Source organism: Neolamprologus multifasciatus, chromosome 14 (assembly GCF_963576455.1).
Source record: "Neolamprologus multifasciatus chromosome 14, fNeoMul1.2, whole genome shotgun sequence".
Lineage (NCBI taxonomy): Eukaryota > Metazoa > Chordata > Actinopteri > Cichliformes > Cichlidae > Neolamprologus > Neolamprologus multifasciatus.
This window is the reverse complement of record NC_140452.1, coordinates 16,173,828-16,193,660: the sequence shown is the minus strand read 5'-3', so window position 1 is coordinate 16,193,660 and position 19,833 is coordinate 16,173,828. Positions and strand designations below refer to the sequence as shown.

Sequence of the window (19,833 nt, the reverse complement as noted above, 5' to 3'; positions counted from 1 at the left end):
CTCATATCTGGATCTCGGTGGATGGACAGTTTCTTCCTAATATCACAAATTATGTTAAAGCCTTTGATGCATCTCTGTACCACCGAATGCAATATTCCTACCACTACCAAAGTCCAGGGGTTTAAAATCTGTATGGACAGAAGCACTGAGCTACCTACGCATTACACCTAGAGAAGCTGCTTGGTCACGGAAGCCCATGCCACGAAGCTCCTGGCGCACAGTTTTTGTGCTGATGTTAATGCCAGAGGAGATTTGGAGCTCTGCAGTTACAGATTCAGCAGAGCGCTGGTGACGTTTCTGCACTTGGTCAATCCACTCTGTAACCTTAAGTGGTTAACCACTTTGTGGCCGAGTTGCTGTGGCTCATACATGCTTCCACTTTGCAGTAACACCACATACAATTAATCACAGAATATTTAGGTGGGAAGGAATTTCACACTGATTGCTGCAAGGTGTCTTCCTTTTAAATTGCCTGTTGTAAATTCAGTGAGCTCATTAGGATGACCCATTCTTTCACACATGTTCCTAAATGTAGAATGCACAGCTAGGTGCTTGGTTTTATATACTTGTGTCAAACTAGGAACATCTAGATTTAAAGATTGCACCCAGTACTTTTTTTTCTTTTGCCAATTAATATTATGAAAATATAACAACACACACAGTTAGAGGTAAGAACCCGAAAGTACGATTAGCTATAAGTCATGCCCACACTGTATGTGTGTGTGTGTGTGTGTGTGTGAGTGAGTGAGAGAGAGAGAGAGAGAAAGAGAGAGAGAGAGAGAGAGAGAGATCTGGACACTCGCTCACACTTCCTCCCTTAGCGGGAAGTCATTTCCTGTTGGGATGATTATTTAGGGATTTGGCATAGTCAGCATGTGTGTGTGTGTGTGTGTGTGTGTGTGCGTGTGCGTGGTGGGCAGGCCTGCAGTTGATGTCATGTGTTCGTGTTCATGCCCCATAAACTGCAGCCTGTAATATGTTCGCATATTACAACGAATCTCATCTAATTCACTCTCTTTTTGATCTTTCCACCGTTTTATAAATATTTCCTTCTAATATTACTTGTCTCTACTCCCTCGCTCTCTCTCGTCCTCCCTTGTGTGCGTACATATCTGTATTGCCATCATTGTTTTCCCTCATGTTGTGCCTCATTCAACTTCACTCAGGCAGAAAATCATAGCCCATACACAGAAACACACACACACACAGTTCGTCATTCCAGAGAAAACCAAGGGAACCACTTTGTCTACACACCCAGCCGCCTCTCACACAAACACAGCTAATAAATAGTTATTTAAAACAAAACAAGAATTCATGAACATTAGTATTTTATTGGCTTTCCTTGCATCCTAGAATGAGACTGACCTGTTTAACTCGGTCCGGGTTGACGGTGGTCTGCGGCTGCAGGATGCTCACCGGCTCTGTCTTCTGGGTGCTCTGAGGCATCTCCCTCACCTTCTCAGCGATGAAGTCATGGACACCATTCAGTGCCTCCACAGTCCCCTGGATCAGACACACACGCTCTGTTGTGCCTACACAAACACACACAAACACACACACGGATGGGTCAGTGTGTGAGCTTAAACTGGTAGCTAGTGGTCTCGTGATCATCATTTCAAGCAAAGATAAATAATAATCATCACTTGTCACGATATGAAACCATTCAGATGAGTACTTTTAATCTCTTGAGTACTTTTATGAATCAGCGTGCTGTGCAAGCCTGTAAAGCAGGGTGGCAGCAGCACACCACAGCTGAGCGCTACTGCAAGAAACATGCAGAAGAAGACGGCAATCCTTATAATTTAGGCAGCAGTTATTTCTATATTTACAAGATCTTTTTGAAGTTATGACTGACTGTATCCCAGCTTTTTTCTCAGCATTTCAGAGAGGTTTCTGCAACTTGGTGGGAAAGCACAGAGAGCAGGTAGAGGTTTGATGTAACGCAGCTCTCTCAGTTTAACTTGAACGTTCAGAATTTTCTGTTTTCATCTTCTTTATGCTGCTGAATGGAAATAAAACCAGCCATGGCACATGCTTCTATTCAAAAAATAACAACTGTGAGATAAGAAAAGATTGCAGGAAACTGTAATGATCCCCACTGGGAAATAACACTACAGCAGCGGGAAATAGCAAAAAAGGGAGGGGGGGGGGGGGGTGAAAACACAGAATGATAAAGAAATAGAACAAAAGATCGAAGTGGAGAAAAATGAACTTTGTGTAGGTGCTGTTAAAAAAACACAACAGAAAACCTAATTACAAACTTGTAATTACACAAATAACAAATGAAAGTATTGATTTAATACATCGTGCGTTTGTATATTTGCCAGGGAGAGAGAGAGCTGTTCGGAGTCAAAGCTAATTAGCCGCAGTGTCCACGAAAGCTAGTAAAACATGATATTCTTCACCTCACAGAAAACATCAGGGTTCATATTTCCTCTCTCCTTCTTCTGGACATATCAGCATCGCTCAGTTTATGTCTGTTTCCAGGATTTCGTCCAATCAGGAAATTAATCCCCAGGGCACAAGAAAAAAAATCAAACATGCTGTAATAATTTCCAAGCTTCTGCTTCAGTGTGTACACCACATGTGTGTGTGTGTGCATTAAAACTGTGCATCGGCTCCAAATAAGCTGGACAAAGTACATCACGCAGAGCTGTGGATGCACGGGGGATTCGCCCTCCACTACTTCAGCAGGAGAAGAAAATCAAAATGCAGCTTTTTGCTTCAGTTTAATGACGTTTGCATCTGCTAAAGATTAACTGCAGAATTTGTAATAATATACAAAAAAAACCCCACTAAGATGGCTTTTGACAGAATCACAAAGCACATCAGTTCAGGATTAATGTCATGGACATTATTACCGTGATGCAATTTTAAAGTGTAAATTAAATTGAAAAGCCTGTACTGAATTACCTCTTCACTATATTGTTTCTTGATGTAATAAAAGAGGAGTCAATGCGTAAGATTATGATGATTAATAAGACCGGACAAAAAACACAAATTCTATGACTTTTTCTTCTTTTTTGTAATGAAATCTGATAAAATAATGCAAGCAAAAACTTTTATTAAACTGGAACTCGAGCTCCACGGGGCACAAGATGACCTCATAGCAATGTGCTGGAGGAGCAGAACAATGAACATCAGATACGTTTCTGCCTAATGAAAATGCATACAATTGCTATAATACACGCTGTATGCAGAGAGAAGGGCAGACAGACACAGAGGAGAATCTAGGCCAATGCAAAGCCTCTCAGACCGGCTGCACTTTAACAACGCACTGAAACTAAATCTCTTTCTTTCTATCATTTACTATCACTCTCTCCTCTTTTTTCTACTTTTTTTGTCCTCACACACACTTTCTTCCTCACTCTCTTCCTCCATCCCTCACTATATCTCCCTTTCTTTATCCCCATTTCTTCACCCTCTCTCATCTCTCTCTTTCCCCCTCCCCCCTTGAGTCCAGTACTTAGTAGGATCTGCTCTTATCTCGGCCCAGCAGCGTGTCATTTAGCTCTTCCTGTCCCTTGCCTCTCCCTGCATTGTTGGACCGTCTCGGTTTGGCCCAGCTTGGCCCTGTGTGGCAGCACTGGAGAGGAGGGATTGTGGGTTTTGAACTGCTATATTTGTGCAAGGGTGTTGGGAACTGATGACATATTGCAGAAGCCGAACAAGAGCTTCTTTAGCCAAGAGAGACTGTTTCAGTGCTTTTAGGATTTTGTTTGTAAAATTCTGCACAAGGAAACATTTCTAAAGGGTGAATATGTTAATTAGTGCACAGCCCTCAGATGAAGAGCTGCACACGCAGGATGAAGAGGTTGTGACAACTGACACTAAAAATAACACACACAGCACATTACGCATTTGCAGAATTTGGCTACCTGGCCTTGCCGAACCTTTGCAATGCCTGTTAGCGTTACAGCGGTATTACTTTCCATTCCTATTTTTACAGTTTGGTGACAGCAGTGACAAACAGCCTCTGATGACAGCAGCTGAATGCTTCAGTTTGAGCGTGACGACAGGCCAACAAATCAAGCTAAACATTGGCAGTTCTCAGTTGTAGCGTTACCGTTGTGTTGGTGAACATTTCTTACTGCTTTTTAGTGAGTATCAGTGAGCAGAGCAGCATGACCATCGGAGTGTGTGTCTGTGTGTGTACGTGTGTGACGATACTGAGGAAACTGGGCCTCGTCTCTCCCTGACAGCTGGTGCCCTCTGGGTAATCTGGACCTGTCCAATCAGAAGCAAGGATTAGCAGGCCATTGTCTTGGCATGAGTGTGCGAGTGTGGGTTTGTCTTTATGTGTAGATTGTAAATATGGGTACATGCATGTGTGTATGTGTGTGAGACTGTAGCAGAAAAGGCCATTCTGTCACTGGAGATCATATTGAAGCTGCTGTACAGCTGTGCTGCACCAACAAAGACCTGCTTAGTCCCATTACAAAAATATTCACACAGAGATCAGTGAATATGCATTTAATACAAAACACATTGTGCTTTTCATTGCAGGCCAAGCGGATCCCAAAGCACTGCTATAATTTCTTGCACACCTTTTTTTCCCCAAACTGGAATCATGAAATAGTCCCCGAGTCATTTTTGTGTTAGCAAAATAAACTTTTTGGTTTTGTGGGTAATTTCACATAATCAAGTGTGGCACTCTAATGTGTAACAGCACTCTAATCACCATCTTTGCCCTAACATTTTCTGGAAATGACACTCACATTGATTTTCTGCATAATTTGAAGCAATGGGGTTCATTATCACCGTGACACATTAACGCTCATGTAAAGTTATTAAATGTATGCATCCAACAGATATGGAAAAATTAGAGCATCCATTTGGAGTTGTGTTATTTGAACAGTTTTTAGTCTTCTTTCTCTTTGGTCTTCAGCTCCAGAGATAAATTTATGTCTTTGTCTTCTGGTCGTTCCAATAAATTAGACTGTCAGCAGGTAGTTTGTCTGATGAAAGACTGAGGAGAAACCGAAAGCCGTTCCCACACACTGCTACAGCCCTGAACTGCTCTAGACATCACCAGGCAGACGCGCATGAAGAAAGCGTACATCCGACTCGATCAGATCAGAAATTAACCTGCCAGCTCCCTGCTACAAAGTCTGTATGCTATCCGATTAAGCGTGTGTGAGAATCAGCAGGTAATTGTCTGGTGAATTCACAGTGAGGGAACAGGCATCCTGCGTCCTGGCTCCTGCATGCGCTGCTCGGGCAGCTCCCTCGCCTAAACCAAATTGAGTATCTCCAATAGTGACAGTGTGTGAGAAGTGAACTGACTCTCGCCTGCTGTGTGCTACATATGAACAAAGAACAAACATAAGAACAGAAAAGATGATAGAAAGATGATATCCTGACCTTATTTCTCCCAAGTTCATGTGCAAAGTTTGTGTCTTAATCTAAATTTATGGAGCTTTAAACTTTAAACTGTACACACAGATTGTACCATCTTATCTGGAAGTTGTCATCTCACAAAGCAGGAAGACTGAAAAAAAAATATATTTAAATTTTTTTTAATTTAGCTGCTAAATGAAGAGACACACGAAAAGGCTGCTGATTATGTTCATGTTTTAAGGGGCAGTTTGTGTTTTAATTATCATGCTCATTTTCGTGTCTCAATGTCTTATTTCCCCGCAGGAAAAACGCAGACAGTGAGCAACATCCAAATGCCAAAACAGCACCAACATAATAGAATTTATGCATCCCTCAGAGAGCGAGCTCTGTTGGCAGTCAGTTCTACGCTGGTGCAAAAACATCACTATGTGTTTGTGTGTGTGTGTCTTTGTATATGACTTGAGCATTTCCCCTTGTAAAACGAACTTTATCATTTGACATTTTAACGGCTGGAAGCTTTTTCCAGACTTGACATGCTGCAGCTGCTGAAGTAATATCTGTTCAATGTTGTTAAACCTTCTGTGTTTACATAATGTTTTAAGGGCATTTCTCAGACACAGAACACAGGGCAGGAAGAAAGACAATAAAGTCCTTATTTATAGCATTGCTATTCACGAGTGTGGACATAGTGAAGTTGTGCTTTCTTGCTATGGTTTAAAAACTGCAGGTGCTTTCATGCAGTGTTGTCAGGCCTTGCTGGTAAAGTTTTTTTACATTGCTGCACGGATAATTGAAACAACAGCAGTAAAAAGAAACACCAGTTGCACTTACAGCAACAGCAGCTAGGCAGCACCACTGAAATGCATTTCATAATGAGATAATGTCCCCAAGTTTTGGAAAATGTGAGTGCAAAGATGACAAAAATCAAACATTTATGATTTATGAACAGAGCACAAATAAATAGACTGGAGCAAACCACAAAGGAGCAAGCGTTACAGCCTACGAAACACATCAGAGACACAAAGAACTAAGCTCCAAAGTTTCAGGTCAGGAGGTTGGTCAGTTCCTAACATGAAACACATGCAACAGTGCCAGCAACAGCTGAATGATGCCCCCGAGTTCGAAATAGCAATGAAATCTATCCACTCGTGCTGCTGTGGGGCATTTCTATTAACTAACTGGCAACTGTTTTTCTGGATGCAATTTACTGCACAGGTTGCAGCTACTAGTCTGGTGTCGCACAGCACAAACCGGCAGCCATAAAACACAAAACCCCGACATGGGTCATCCCCCGGAGCATTAACTTCTGGAAGAGGGCGACGGTGATTGGAAATGAAAAGTAAGAGGCTGTGAAATTCATAAGAGACGTGAACTTCAGATCGCAATTTCCACAGTGACCAAGTGACCCAACAGCATTTCGTTCAACACCAGAACACTCATCATCATCATCATCATCATCATGATCCAGGCTGTGGACTCTGGCAGTTGTTTTTATTAAAGTCTAACTAACATGACTCACTCCTTCCTCCACTGCTCTCTTCCTCCTCCTCCACCTCCTCCTCCTCCTCTCCCTGATGACCAGAGCGGCACCGTAGGAAGCAGACTGAAAGCACAGAGAGCTGCTTCTCCTCTGATTTCTGACTCAAAGCAACATATGTATGCTCAGTATGGTGATGCATACTAAACTGTAAGATGACTGACACAAGAATGTCCCTCTGTGCTAAAAAAAAAAAAGAACAATAACAGCCACATTAACACAACAGAGATCAAAGAAACTATCCTGCAGTGGGAGGGGACACGCATGTCCTCTGCTACTGGAATACTGAAAACGGAAGAAGGAAGACGCTTAACGTTTGCTTTGTTTACAGTGAGAATACTTTGAACGAGGGTAATGAATATGAGATGAGGATAACCGTGCAGTAAGTATTGTGGGCTTGCACTGAGTACACTGATGTATTTGCAGTGCGTCCACTTAACAAAGATGTCTCTCTGTCTGTTAATTGAAACAGAGCGGTCAACCTACAACCGGCAGCCATGATTCATTCTGTCCAGTCTTGTCCAGCTGGGGGTGGAGACTCGGCCACTTTGGGGCTGCTGTAGCTGAAGGCACTTTGCGACTGAAATGTCACACTTGCTCCTGTGGCTTTAAAAGTCAAAGATGTTGAAAATGTGCAACCTCGGTAACATTAAAGCGAGAAAGATGACATTATCCTCTCTCCGATCCTATTAACTTGCATTCTCAGAAATGAGCTAATTTGATCTTATTTTTATTGTTTTGCAAAATGCCTCCTGCAAACTAACAAATGTACAAATACAGTAAAAATCTGGAGGGCTAACAATTCATTTGCACATTTTGGTGAATTTTTATATACAAATGTGTGGCTTTGTCTGCAACATGTTAATGTGGAGATGGTTTTATATAAACCAAAGTGCTAAAGTCAGGCAGCCACTGGCAATTTAAACTATAATGGAACATAATGCAAGTCTTTCAAGCAATCTGCATTACTTTTGAATATTTGTTCCTCTAATAGATCGATTTTTGTCATTTAACATTCCTCCTACGTTGGCATGAAAACCGACATCCTTTCCTCTTTGTTTGGTAAAGTAAGCTCTTTAAATGTGCAGCTGTTCACTTCACCAATAAATATGTTCAGTTTCTAACAGTGGCCTTCAATTTATTTTTCAGTTAATTTATAACTCTTGACTGTATCAGTTCATTTCATTTTCAGCAAATAACAAAAGTAGGCGTTATCTTAAGTTAGCCAACTTGTAAACAAGTACACGTCTTATGAGCAGGACCTATGCCCTGCATTTCCCATATGGAAAAGATATATATAAATCTTATAAAGTTTGTATCTGTCTTGTGTGAAACTTGTATGAAAAGCATACAAGAGTGAAAACAGATATAAAATCCCTTGAAAAATTATATAATGAAACTTGTATGTTTTGGATACTTACTAAAACAATATATGAAAGTAATGAGAAAGTGGCCACTTTCATGAGTAAATCATGTAAGCCTTATATGATTTACTCATGAAAGTGGCCACTTTCATGAGTTAAATCATATAGGTTTTTACTATTTCTTTTCCATATGGGTTCCCTCAAAATCTAGGCCTATACAATTTAACTATAATTCTGTTCTGAATCTCTAATGAATAAAACAACAAATTAATAAATGATAAATGATCAGCAAAGCCTTAGTAAATCCGTATGAACTCAGTCAGTCCTCAGTGGATAAAATGTCCTGATCTAGTGAAGCAAATGTTAAATTAAGGCAGAGATTGGAGGAAGGTTTGACAAGATGAAGCTGCAAACTGTGTCTCTCAGGAATACTTTCTGTTAATAAATGTACAGATCATAATGTGAAAATTCTCCTTAAAAAGTGAGACAGCTGCCATGACCTGAAAAAACGTATTTCTTCTTGGTTTATTAATGTTGTTTTCCAGCTTCAGCAACCACTAAAGGCGTAAACAGTCTGGTTTCCACCACAGCTCGGCTGAAAACCGGCAGCAAGTGCGGTGAACGTGCGAAACAACTTGTCAAATATATTCTGGTAATTTCCTGCAAAGTGACCCATTTGAAAAAAAAACATCCCCCGAGAGCGCTCTAGATCCCTGAAGTTCCCTGTTTGGAGAAAGTTTTCAAACTTAAAAAAAAAAAAAAAAAAAAAATAATATTTGAGAAACATCAGAATAACAGAGACAAGATGTGACAGAAACGCCAGAGGTCCTGTGTTCACAGGTACACGATGTTCATCGCCTGCTGTGCCAAGATGTACAGCTTCTTTACTTCCAGCACCCCTCTGATGGAAAAAACATCAGTGGCAGAGAGAACGACAAATGATAGAAAGAGATACAGAGGTTCACACGACTTCTGTCACATCTGAAAAACATCAAGTGAAGAGGAGGGAGACGCAGAGGCAGAGAAATGGACAGAAACGCAGAGAGGGGGAGGCAGATCAGCACAGAGTCACGATGCTGATGTCAAAATGGAGTGACAACAGAGAAGGAGGGGGACAAACAGAGGCGAGGAGAGAGAGAGACAGCCTGGGATACAGAGAGGGAAACCTTTGTGAGACCTGTCATAACAAAGTAATGTCAGAAAAACAGAGACTAGGAGAGACCAAAGAAGCAGGAGATTCTGCAAGATGTGCAGAGAAATGTTGGCTTTTGCTTTGAGCGTGACCTACATATGATTTATAATTTACCTGAACATCACTCGTTAAGTTTGTATTATCAGTTGATTAATAAATAAAACAAATATCTCTTGTGGTTACTTATTTGCCTTTTCTCTCCTTTTGTCTTTTCTTATTTTGTTGCTGATTTCTTTCGTTCCTCTACAAAGACAAATTCACGCCACAAGCTAAAACTGAGAGGGAGACAGTTAGAGAGACACAGACAGGTGCAAAATGACCGAAAGCAGGTATAAAGAGACAAAAACTGAGGCGAAGATGGAAAAACTGGATCCGAGACGACGGCTGCAGTCTGAGCGGGAGAGAGAAAGTGAGTCTCCATCTCTTAATATAAGGCTAAGGCTTCATTGGAGCTGATTGGAAGCACAGTGAGACGTGGCGCTGGTTTAATGTAAGCTCATTAAACGGATCTCCTTAGGCTGCGGATAAGCTCAGGTTAACTGGCTACCTTTGATCAGATCTGCTGGATTAGCTGTCTGTTAGGGGTGCAGTTTAACACCTTGTTGTTTTAGGGGTTTAAAGAGTATATAAAGTAGCTTAGGAAACTACAGTAGCCAATATAGAACAGCAGACAGAGAGAAATTAGATGGGAAAAAGGATAAAGTTCAAGACATGAAGGTCACGGACGACAAATTTAAAATTGAAGTTTAGTGCAGGAGGTGGTATCTGACCTCTAACTGGCCTCCTGGATTCAATCTTTCATCGAAGCTGCTCTGATATTACAAGTGAATATCTGACCAAGTCTCATTCAAATGCGGTTATTACATTTCTTTAGCACACCTTATTATGTGCCTGCTATTATTAAATCAATATCAGTCCATTATTAAATCCAAAGATTCAAAGCAGCAGAAGTTTGGTGAGATCTGAGTTTCAACTCTGTGAGCTTTGTTAACGTTTCAGCACTCCGTGTTCATGTTTAGTCGTGCATATTGTCACATGTGTCTTAAAAGTATTGCTTTAAACTTTTAAACTTTGCAAACATACAGCTGAAGAGGCAGGCACTGGAGTTTTCAGTAATTTACAACATTTTTCAGTTTTGATTAGTACAAAATCTGCATTTCTTGTAGCAATACAATTAAACTCCTTATCTTTATGATTTTTCCAACATTTTACCCATTGATCTGCTTTTTAATAGTCAATCTTTCCAGCGTTATAAAGCAATAGAGTAACAGAGTAGCCTTCTTAAAGTTGCCCAACAAGCCTGTTAACTGAATCTAATAGTTTTTCTTAAAATGAATGAATTGATAATTTATGTATGTATGTCTAATTTCCTCCTGTCCCACAGTAAGATCAGCACTTTGAAGGGATAAAAGGGCTGAAGCTGACCAGTAGGCCTCTGTCACAAGAGATGGATGGATTCATTGACTGAAACCTTAATAAGCCAATAGAAACAACCGCACTGACGTCCATATTGAGTTACAAAAGGTGTATGGGCCAAACAGCTGTTCCAGCTGTGGGGGCAAAAGCAGAGGCGTGGGACCATGCAGAGGAATAGAGGAATGGAGCGAGATAGAAGACTAGAAACTGTTGCAAAGTGTTACATAACTCCTCAAAGTTTTGTTCGAGTTGGTCTTCACTGTTTGACTGATCCTGCTCTGTTACCTAGGCAACTAACAGTATCACCCCTCTGACCGTGCACACACAGAAACGCACACTGTTGTGCACGTCCACCAAACACACACTCTTTTATGCAGCTGGGCAGCTGCTGGTGATGTCATGAGTTGTTTTTCCAAAAAGAGAGTGTGCGTGCGTGCGTGTGTGTGTGTGTGTGTGTGTGTGTGTGTGTGTGTGTGTGTGAGAGAGAGAGAGAGAGTGAGAGTGAGAGTGAGAGAGAGAGAGAGAGCATGACTGCATGTGCTGATGTAATCAGGGGCAGTAAGGAAACTTGGACCTGTTCTCTGCTGCAGCCAACCAAGTCTTCATTAAAATGAAGAGAGGACAGAAAGACAAGAAGAAGAGAAAGAAGAAAATGGAAGGAAGGAAGGAAGAAATTATGTAAAGAAGGAAAAAAGGAAAGAAGAGCTGACATATGGAATAAGAAAAGACAAGGAGAAGAAATCAAAGAGAAGGAAAAAGGTTCAAGGGGGAGTCGCAGAAAGAAAGCAAAAGAAATCAAAGATGAAAGGAAACCAGAAAAACAAAAAGTTCTAGAGAAACATTAAAGAAAAGACAAAACTGAAAAGTGCGTCCCAGCACTGTAGCTTACGTGGATGAGAATGTGATGGTTGCTTTGTAACAAGCTGGCACAGAATCATCTGGTCTCCCCGAGTGCCCACGGGGCTGTAACACACACTCCCCCACCAGCCCCCGCATTATTTACACCAGACAAAATCATGGTCAATTAGGAAAAACATATTAAATCCTGGAGTTACCTTGGACAACTAGCCTGGGGGCGAAGCTTCACTGGTCTTTATTGAGTTTTACTGGCTTTAAAACAGCAAAACAGGAAAAACTAAAGTTTTCATCAGGCTGAGGTGTGAATAGTCTCGACATAAAATGTTCTCTTTCCAGATTACGGCGTCCACTCGACCTGAATGCTAGTTTTTGATAATAAAATCCTTTTGTTCTTGGGCGTGCTCGCTGTGAATACTACCAATCAGCACTAACAAGCACCCAGCAGAACAAAGCACGGCTAGAGGTACCACCTTAAGTACAATATCCAAACACACACACACACACACAATAAGAGCAATCCAACAAGAATCTGCAGAGGTATTGTACAAAATGATTTAGAACCGAGAAAGACAGGATCATAAAAATCTATAAAAGCAACAAATGCTGCAGAGGAGAGAATGCAAGCAAATTAATCCATAAAAGGCCAACTTACACAATGTTCTCAGTTTTATAAGTAGCTACTCAAATTATTGCACCTAATAATTATTCAGCATTACTATTTTTTTCATAATAAACTCTGGCTTGTGCAGCTCTTTGTTGGAGGATCCTTTCATCCATGTTCTTTGTTTTTAAAGCAGCACAAGGTACTGAAAAAACATAGTTTCCTGTCATCCTCTCTCCCCTTCTCTCCCTCACTGTTTCTGCTCACTCATTCTCCCCCATCTCCTTCCTCCCCCATCACCTCCGCCCTTCCCCCATCTTTTATCTGTCTAGAGGTCCGGCAGTGACAGAGCACTCGGCGAGAAGACTAAGGCAACTCTTTCTAAAGAGTAACAAAAGAAGCTGGAAGAAAAGGCAGGAATTCCTCTGCTCTGATGTAAGGCTTTTCACTTGGAGAGACCTGCTGCTCTCCGTCCAATCTCCACCTCCGTGTCCTTCACGCCTCCAGTCCACAAAGTCCCTTTCCTGGTTATCTGCTTCACGAACACTTCTTCCATGCATATTTTCAAGCAGCACAGCTCAGAGCTCTTTGAAAACATGGCTTTTAAGGTATTTCTAAAAATCTGTGATAAATGGGCAGCAGTACATTACTAACAGTAAGATAAATGAGGTTGCCACTGCTTGTTAAAAAATCCTTAAATAATAGAAAACTTTCAAAAGTTCTGATAACAGGAGCAGCCAGATGTTCGCTGCAGCAGGAATTTGAACTTTTGTGACCTTTATTTTTGCAGGAAACACTGTCACATTACTGCAGCCTTTCTGTGCATATGCAGGCACCATTTACAACATAACTACAGGTTTAACTTAATTACAGGTAAAAATATGTTTTGTAGATTTTCAAATGGTTAATACTTACATTAACTAGATAAGTCTGTACATTTCTCAAGTTTCTTTTACTTATATTTACTTCTCTTTCATTTCTTTACGGTATTCTTATCACTCTCTTTTAAACCACAAAGTTTACACTGTTCTTGAATGAACCTTCATTAGCTCAAATCAAGGCTTTTATTTTGAAGGCATCCTCCTCTCAGATCTGTCTGATATACTTCTGGTCTGTGAACCTTCCTCTTTATTTATTCTCAAGTTGATCAAATTCTAGCTCCTAAATTCTAAAACATCTGAATCATTGATGCTGTGCAGGATTCTTTTTTTTCCAACTCATTAAAAGAGGGAACGTTCAGTTTGTTCTCACAAAAACAGAAACAGCTTTTGCTCACAGTTTGCCTTCAGCATCCACCCTTTCTACCTCTCCTCCCATTTCCAGTCATCCTGCCCTCCTTTCCTCTCTCCCTCTCTTCTCTTGTCTTCCTTTCTTTGGCAGCGGTATCGGTGTTGCCCAAGTGACCCAGGCCAGGCCAAGCAAACAGCTGAAAACATGCCACGACTGCCTCCCTTCCCAAATTTTTCTCTCTTTTCTTTTTCCTCCTTTCGACCCGCTTTGCTTTTCTTTAGCCTTCGGCTATTCGCCCTTTTCTTTTTCTCTCCTCCTTTTCATTGCTGCCTCTTTCTATTCCCACTTTTGCTCCTCTCTCTCTGTCTCTCCATCACTTTGTTGTACCTGCTGTCACATTCATCTAAGAGCTGCCAGCGTGCTCTGAGCAACAAGTAGAAAACAGAGAGGAAAACACTGTTCGAATTACACTGTGGTCTTCCAGGGAGGAGAGGTCTCTCTTCATGTACCAGTGTATGGGGTGGGCATAGCAAACATACAAAGTACAAACAGCAAATGTGTCCTTTTATTAAAATTTCTGAGGCAAACTTTTTCCACCATCTTTCACCTGTCTGACACAGAAGAGAAGAGACAGGGTCTCTTTTAGTTGTCACCAAATATTACAAGGAAAAATAAATAAGATCAACTTGAGATTTACGCCCGTTTCTTGTTTTGTTGCAAAAAGTGTTTTGCAACTACTTTCACTGGACAAAAATCTCTATGTCACTGTGTTTCCTTCACACATCCTCCAGCCTATTACAAAAACATGTACTCTATCTGAAATAACGGGGAAACCCTCTTCACTACATGATAACACAGAAAAGCAGGGAGGATCTCAGGTTTCATTAATGACAGAAATTAGAAGAGTATGAACTCAATTGGATCAGCAGGAGGTGCAATCGTGCAGTCAACACTACATGGACCATTTGATGAAAATCACAGATCTCAGTCACACACCCAGGTGAACAGGTCTGAAAAGTGAAGCCTGTGTGCAAGTGCATTGGCACAGAAATGTAATTCTTATGGCCAGCAGAGGGCGACTCCTCTGGCTGCAGAAAGAGCTGCAGCTGACTCTTGGTTTCCATGATCTCTTACCTTGGGAGTTCGTTTTTCAGGTTAAGGTCACCATTAGAGTCGAAAAGTAGCACACGAGCACTGTTTCTCGGCCAGATCAGCTCCTTGCTTGTCACATCTGGATACATTAATCTAAGATTTTGATGGTCAAAACTTCCAGGCAGGACTTCACTAACTAATGTGTGATTTCATGAAATGAACACCTAAGCCACCACCATTATTACACCTTTGTCACTTGATAATTTAACGTGACGTTTTCGCAGCAGGGACATGTCAGCATGAAAGTCCAGTGGCTGTTGACTGACATAAAGACGATCCTGAAGAAAGATTAAAAAAGGGAATGCATTACATGATAAACTTTAAGGAGGATATGGGGATACTTGATCTGAAGAAACAAAAATAATGTGGACTGACGTTGTAAAGTGGGGAGAAAAGGTAGTCAGGCACACCCACTAAGGTTCATGTGACTCAGGAAAATTCCTTTGCTGTTTGGTGGAAATGTAAGAAAATAAAATTGGATCACGTGGCTGTTTTCTGGCTGTATGGTCAGTGATTTGCCTCCAACGGGTGAATGTAGAAATTCTATTAATGTTTTTCGATGAGCAGGTGAAACTAAATATCAAACAGGATACAGATCACACAGGAAGTGATGGCATTGGCATCGACGCAAGCAGCGGGACAGCTGTAGAAATGTGTTCCACTGGGTCTTCCCCATAGACCAAACAGACTCACGTATTCCTGTCCCTTGTCATTAAATAGTGACATTGCAGGAACCCTTCCACACACTTACACACTTGTGGAAAGAACGCAGATACACACACACACTATATACAGTTAGCTCAGCTATCCAGCTCTCTAGAAAGTCACACCTCTCACTATGTAACCACAGACAGCTATATATACACACCTAATCACTCGCATACTCATCTGTCTTTCACACACACACAGCTCGTTTGTGTCCTCGGAGGGCCTGCGCCGTAACTGGACCTCGTGTGAATTCTTGGTCCACCCAAACGAGTTCAACACTGTTCTGATTTTACTCTCACCTCACACACACATCACACACACACACACACACAGATGCAGACGCATAAGCAGAAATGCAGACATCTTTCTCAAACACACACACTAAGTGACCGTTGTTATAATGAAGTGTCATAACGAGAGAGCGAGAGATTTTCCTTTCTCTCATTCTGAGCCTTTCGCTCTGAGTCAGTACGTTTTCTTTCTCTTGTCCTCTTCTTCTTTCATTCTTTGAGTCTGCTTTCTTCCTCTGTGTTGACCACATCAGGAGCTTAAACTTTTTGTTTTTTTTACCAAATTTGCAACACGTCACTCACTGTGCTGATGATCTTATCTGATCTGCTGTAACTAGATGACTTACCAAATCAAGTTGCTGAGAATGGAACAGTAGACATAAATGCAAAGTTCACGAGTTCCTAAAGATTTTTGATGACAATTCTCAGTAAAAAGAATATATGAATTTTTAAAAATCAACCTGCAGTCAAGCTGATGCCTTGCTCATCAGCATGGATTTGCGTCGGCGTGAGTGGAGATGAAATCATTGCTCACCAGTTAACACACTGACCCTATGCACAGCTTGATGTTCATGTTTGCCCCCTTTTCTGGCATCACATTCATGCTCTCTCTCTGCCTCTCTTTCCTCTCAAACACACACAGAGTTACACAGATGCACACTTCGCCTCTCTTTCTCCAACTTGTTGAGTGTTATCTCCACTGTTGGTATCTGGTGTCGCACAACTGCCTTGATAGAGCCACACCTGTCTCCCTTCCCAAAACACACACCCACACCCTCCTTCCACTCTTTTACCCATGCTGCCTTGTGTCCCAAGACCTCAAAGTTAACTAAACAGGCGTCTGTAGCCTCTGCTCAAGTGTGCACGTGCTGTTTGTTGTGTGTATGTGCACAGTGCATGTGTGTTTTCTTAGTGTTTGGAGCCAGGCAGCGTGCTCATTTTTTACTGTCATTATTTTGAGTGTGCGTGTGCATCTATCTGTGATGTGGACAGTGTCAGCTGGCCTAAGCCTCCTTGTCCCCACCCTTTAATAGCCTCAAATCCCCCCAAATCCATCTCTACTCCCCATGTGACTACAACTGCCCCGTTACCCCGTCAGCTGCCCCAACTCTGCTGTCAGCCTCTTTTTCTCCCTCTCTTTCTCACCCCCCCCCTCCCCACACACACACACACACACACACACACGCACACACTAAAAACACTATCTCTCTCTCTGAGACCTCTCGCACACTAGAAGGATGATTTACAGATTCAACTATAGATCCTAAAAGCATTCCTCAGAGGCAAAATGAAACATGCTGGCAACGTTCTTAGTGCATACTGTACTAATTTCAAAAGTACTTGGAGCATTACCTTTGAAAAAAACCTGGGAACTGTGACCCCATATCACCCCTTATCTCCTCTACACTGCACTATATTTACTGTCCCAATCCTTGGAGGGTAAACTTAAGCATAATGTGGTCAGAAAAGCTCTTATTGGAAGAAAAAAAAAAACCAGAAGTCTATGACGTGTAATAATCTCACAATGCACTAACATAATATCTTATGAAATATCTAAAAATATTTTTCTCATCCTGCCTTCATTCAGTCATTTGTTATCTTTAAAGACGCAGCAGTAACTCAAAGTGAAACACAACCACTTTTTGATGTATATTTTTTTACAGCTCTTGCTATATGAATCCTGCATATATATACTGTATTCCTCTCTCCTTTCCCCCCACATTCCTAATACTTCCTCTCATTTCCTTCCACTGTCTCTCAGTTGAACACACCCTTTGTCTTCTGACTCATGCTCCTTGGAAACACACACACATGCACACACATATGCACAGATAAAGTAGATGTCACTCAGAGTATCTTTGGAGCCGAGCTGAGACAAACATTATGAGAATACTTGTCTCACTTTATCAGCATTTTCACAACTTTGCAGAGAATCAGGTGTTTGAATTCGAGCCTTCATACAATCCGCTCTCTCTTTAGCACCAAAGACCGATGTCTTGACATCACATTTGCCATGCAGTCAGCTAATGGAGCTCTGTAATGTTAGTTTCCTGCTCTGCTTATTAAGTTTTACCAAACTTTATAGTAATACTGAAAGAAAACTTTTTACTCTGGTGGCTAGACCTAAGAAACAAAATGATGAGTGTGTCTGTGAAGGTTCTCAGTCATACAGGTCATCATAGTCAAAGGAGCTTGCAAAGAAAAGCATCTGGACTTCTTTAAGTTGCTTGAAGACGTTTCACCTCTCATCCGAGAAGCTTCTTCAGTTCTAAGGTCAAATGGTGGGGAGTCCCAGATTTAAACCTAGTGGGAGTGTCCCCCCACAGAGGGACAAAATGACCCCCTGATGATCCTCTAATTGTCTAAAAATGATGAGTGGCACAATTTCCATACTTTATAAACACTGTAATGCAGTTTTAGTCTTTAAGATATACCAAAAAGGTTTTAAGTATCTAAAAGGATCAATAAGTGAAAGACCGTGGATTTAACAAAAGCACATTGTTTTGTAGCAACAGCGTAAATTTGTAAAAGTCTGATATGTTTAACCTTACATGACATGATATCGGTCACAAAAAACATATTCGTCAAAAGATGGAATTTGGTTTGTGGACTCACATTTTTAGACTCACACAGATCCCTGATAATTAGTGCCATATATCTTAATGCTAGAATTTCAATGACCAAAACAGAACTGGAGGCTTTTTGACCTCTGTTTAGTACAATTAACCTCATAGCAAGCCATTATTCTTCAGGTAACAGCATTAAAAATCCTTTAAAAAAGCACAAACATGGTTGAGAAGTTCATTTAAGTGACTCGAGTTAGCTGATTGTTGTAGTACAGTCCTAGAGCTACTCCCTGCCCGACTTCTCTTAATGCAAACTTTGGTATTTAAAAAAACTCAGTTGCCTTATAAACAAAATGAATCTTTGTACAGTTACAGTGAAGGAGTACAAACAAAATTAACAAGACCAAAGCTGTTTTTTAACAAGGTTGTAAAAATGTTTATTTTTTGTTTAAAGGCCTATGAGTTTTACTAAAGGTTGCCTCAAGTGGGCATTTGAGGAACTGCAGTTTTTGGCACTCGGGTATTGGCTTCGTTTCTCAGCCCTGGAGGCTGCTGCTCGAGCCCATCGTGAAAAGAGCAGAGGAAAGTTTTTTTGTTCCTCCGATCAGAAGTGAAAAACACAAATCAAACGAGCTTCTACGTAATCATCTTTGTGAAACATAAACAAGCATTAGCAAACACGAAATGAACAAATAGGTACAATGAAGTAAAGCTATTCTATCAACCCACACATGCATGTTTCTGATTGACTGCAGCACCACATGATGAATCCTACAGGGAAACGACGAGAGCCATTTAATAGCTCATGGCACGTGGACCAGGGTTTGACCCCACACACACACACTGAACATTTACTCAACAAAGCTCATCAACCATGGAGACCAGCATGCCTGGTCTTTTACATCATCATCGTCACACACAATCTGGTCCCCATTTGTTACAGCTGGGACTTCAGTGTGTGAGAGCATGTGTGCATGCGTCTGAGTATGTCTTTGTGCGTCTGACATCATGTATGCCCGTGCATGAGTGTTTGTGAATGTGCGAGCTGGGACTTGGCTCTACACTGTGGACACGTAGCCTGAGAAAGTGAAAACTGTGCAAAAGTCTCACACACTAAAACATCCTCAACTATGCTTGAACTCTCTGCTCCAGCTCGTCCCTGCATGCACTGCTACTCAAACTGCCCGAGATTTTGCACTCAAATGCACGCTCCCCTTCCAACATGACATAAATCCACATTGGAAAAACAAATAAAACTCTCTGGCTCGGGAGGAGGGCTCGTACGGTAACTCTAACCCAGCTTTTACGCTTTGAGAAATTTGATCAACGTCTGAGCAGAAGTCAGGTTGCATCCTTTGAGTGAGCAGAAGAAACGGAGCCAAAGTGTGGACCATCAGTGAGAGCGCTGGCCAAGAAAAATTGTTTATTGACTTCTATCCCATGTCATCTCATATCACCAAGAATAGTGTTGATTGGCAAAAACACAATGGACTCCAGCCACTGAAAGCTCCTGCTAATTTAAGCTCCTTTCAATTTCATCTGGTTTAATGAGGAGAAATAGAGAATAATAAGCGCTGC

The 19,833-nt window shown here is 41.3% G+C and overlaps 2 protein-coding genes across 3 annotated transcripts in view; one reads left to right on the top strand and one right to left on the bottom strand.

Annotated features, from left to right (window-relative positions):
• The window catches only part of polr1g (RNA polymerase I subunit G), a 224,515-nt gene that overhangs the window by 64,791 nt on the left and 139,891 nt on the right, over nucleotides 1-19,833 (top strand). The gene's annotated exons all lie outside the window — the stretch shown is intronic.
• nova2 (NOVA alternative splicing regulator 2) overlaps nucleotides 1-19,833 on the bottom strand; it is a 92,424-nt gene that overhangs the window by 28,562 nt on the left and 44,029 nt on the right. For both annotated transcript variants that reach the window (XM_085130944.1, XM_085130945.1), the window contains one exon: nucleotides 1,366-1,532. In XM_085130944.1, coding sequence (XP_084987070.1) covers nucleotides 1,366-1,532 — 167 coding nt within the window. The remainder of the gene's footprint in view (nucleotides 1-1,365; nucleotides 1,533-19,833) is intronic.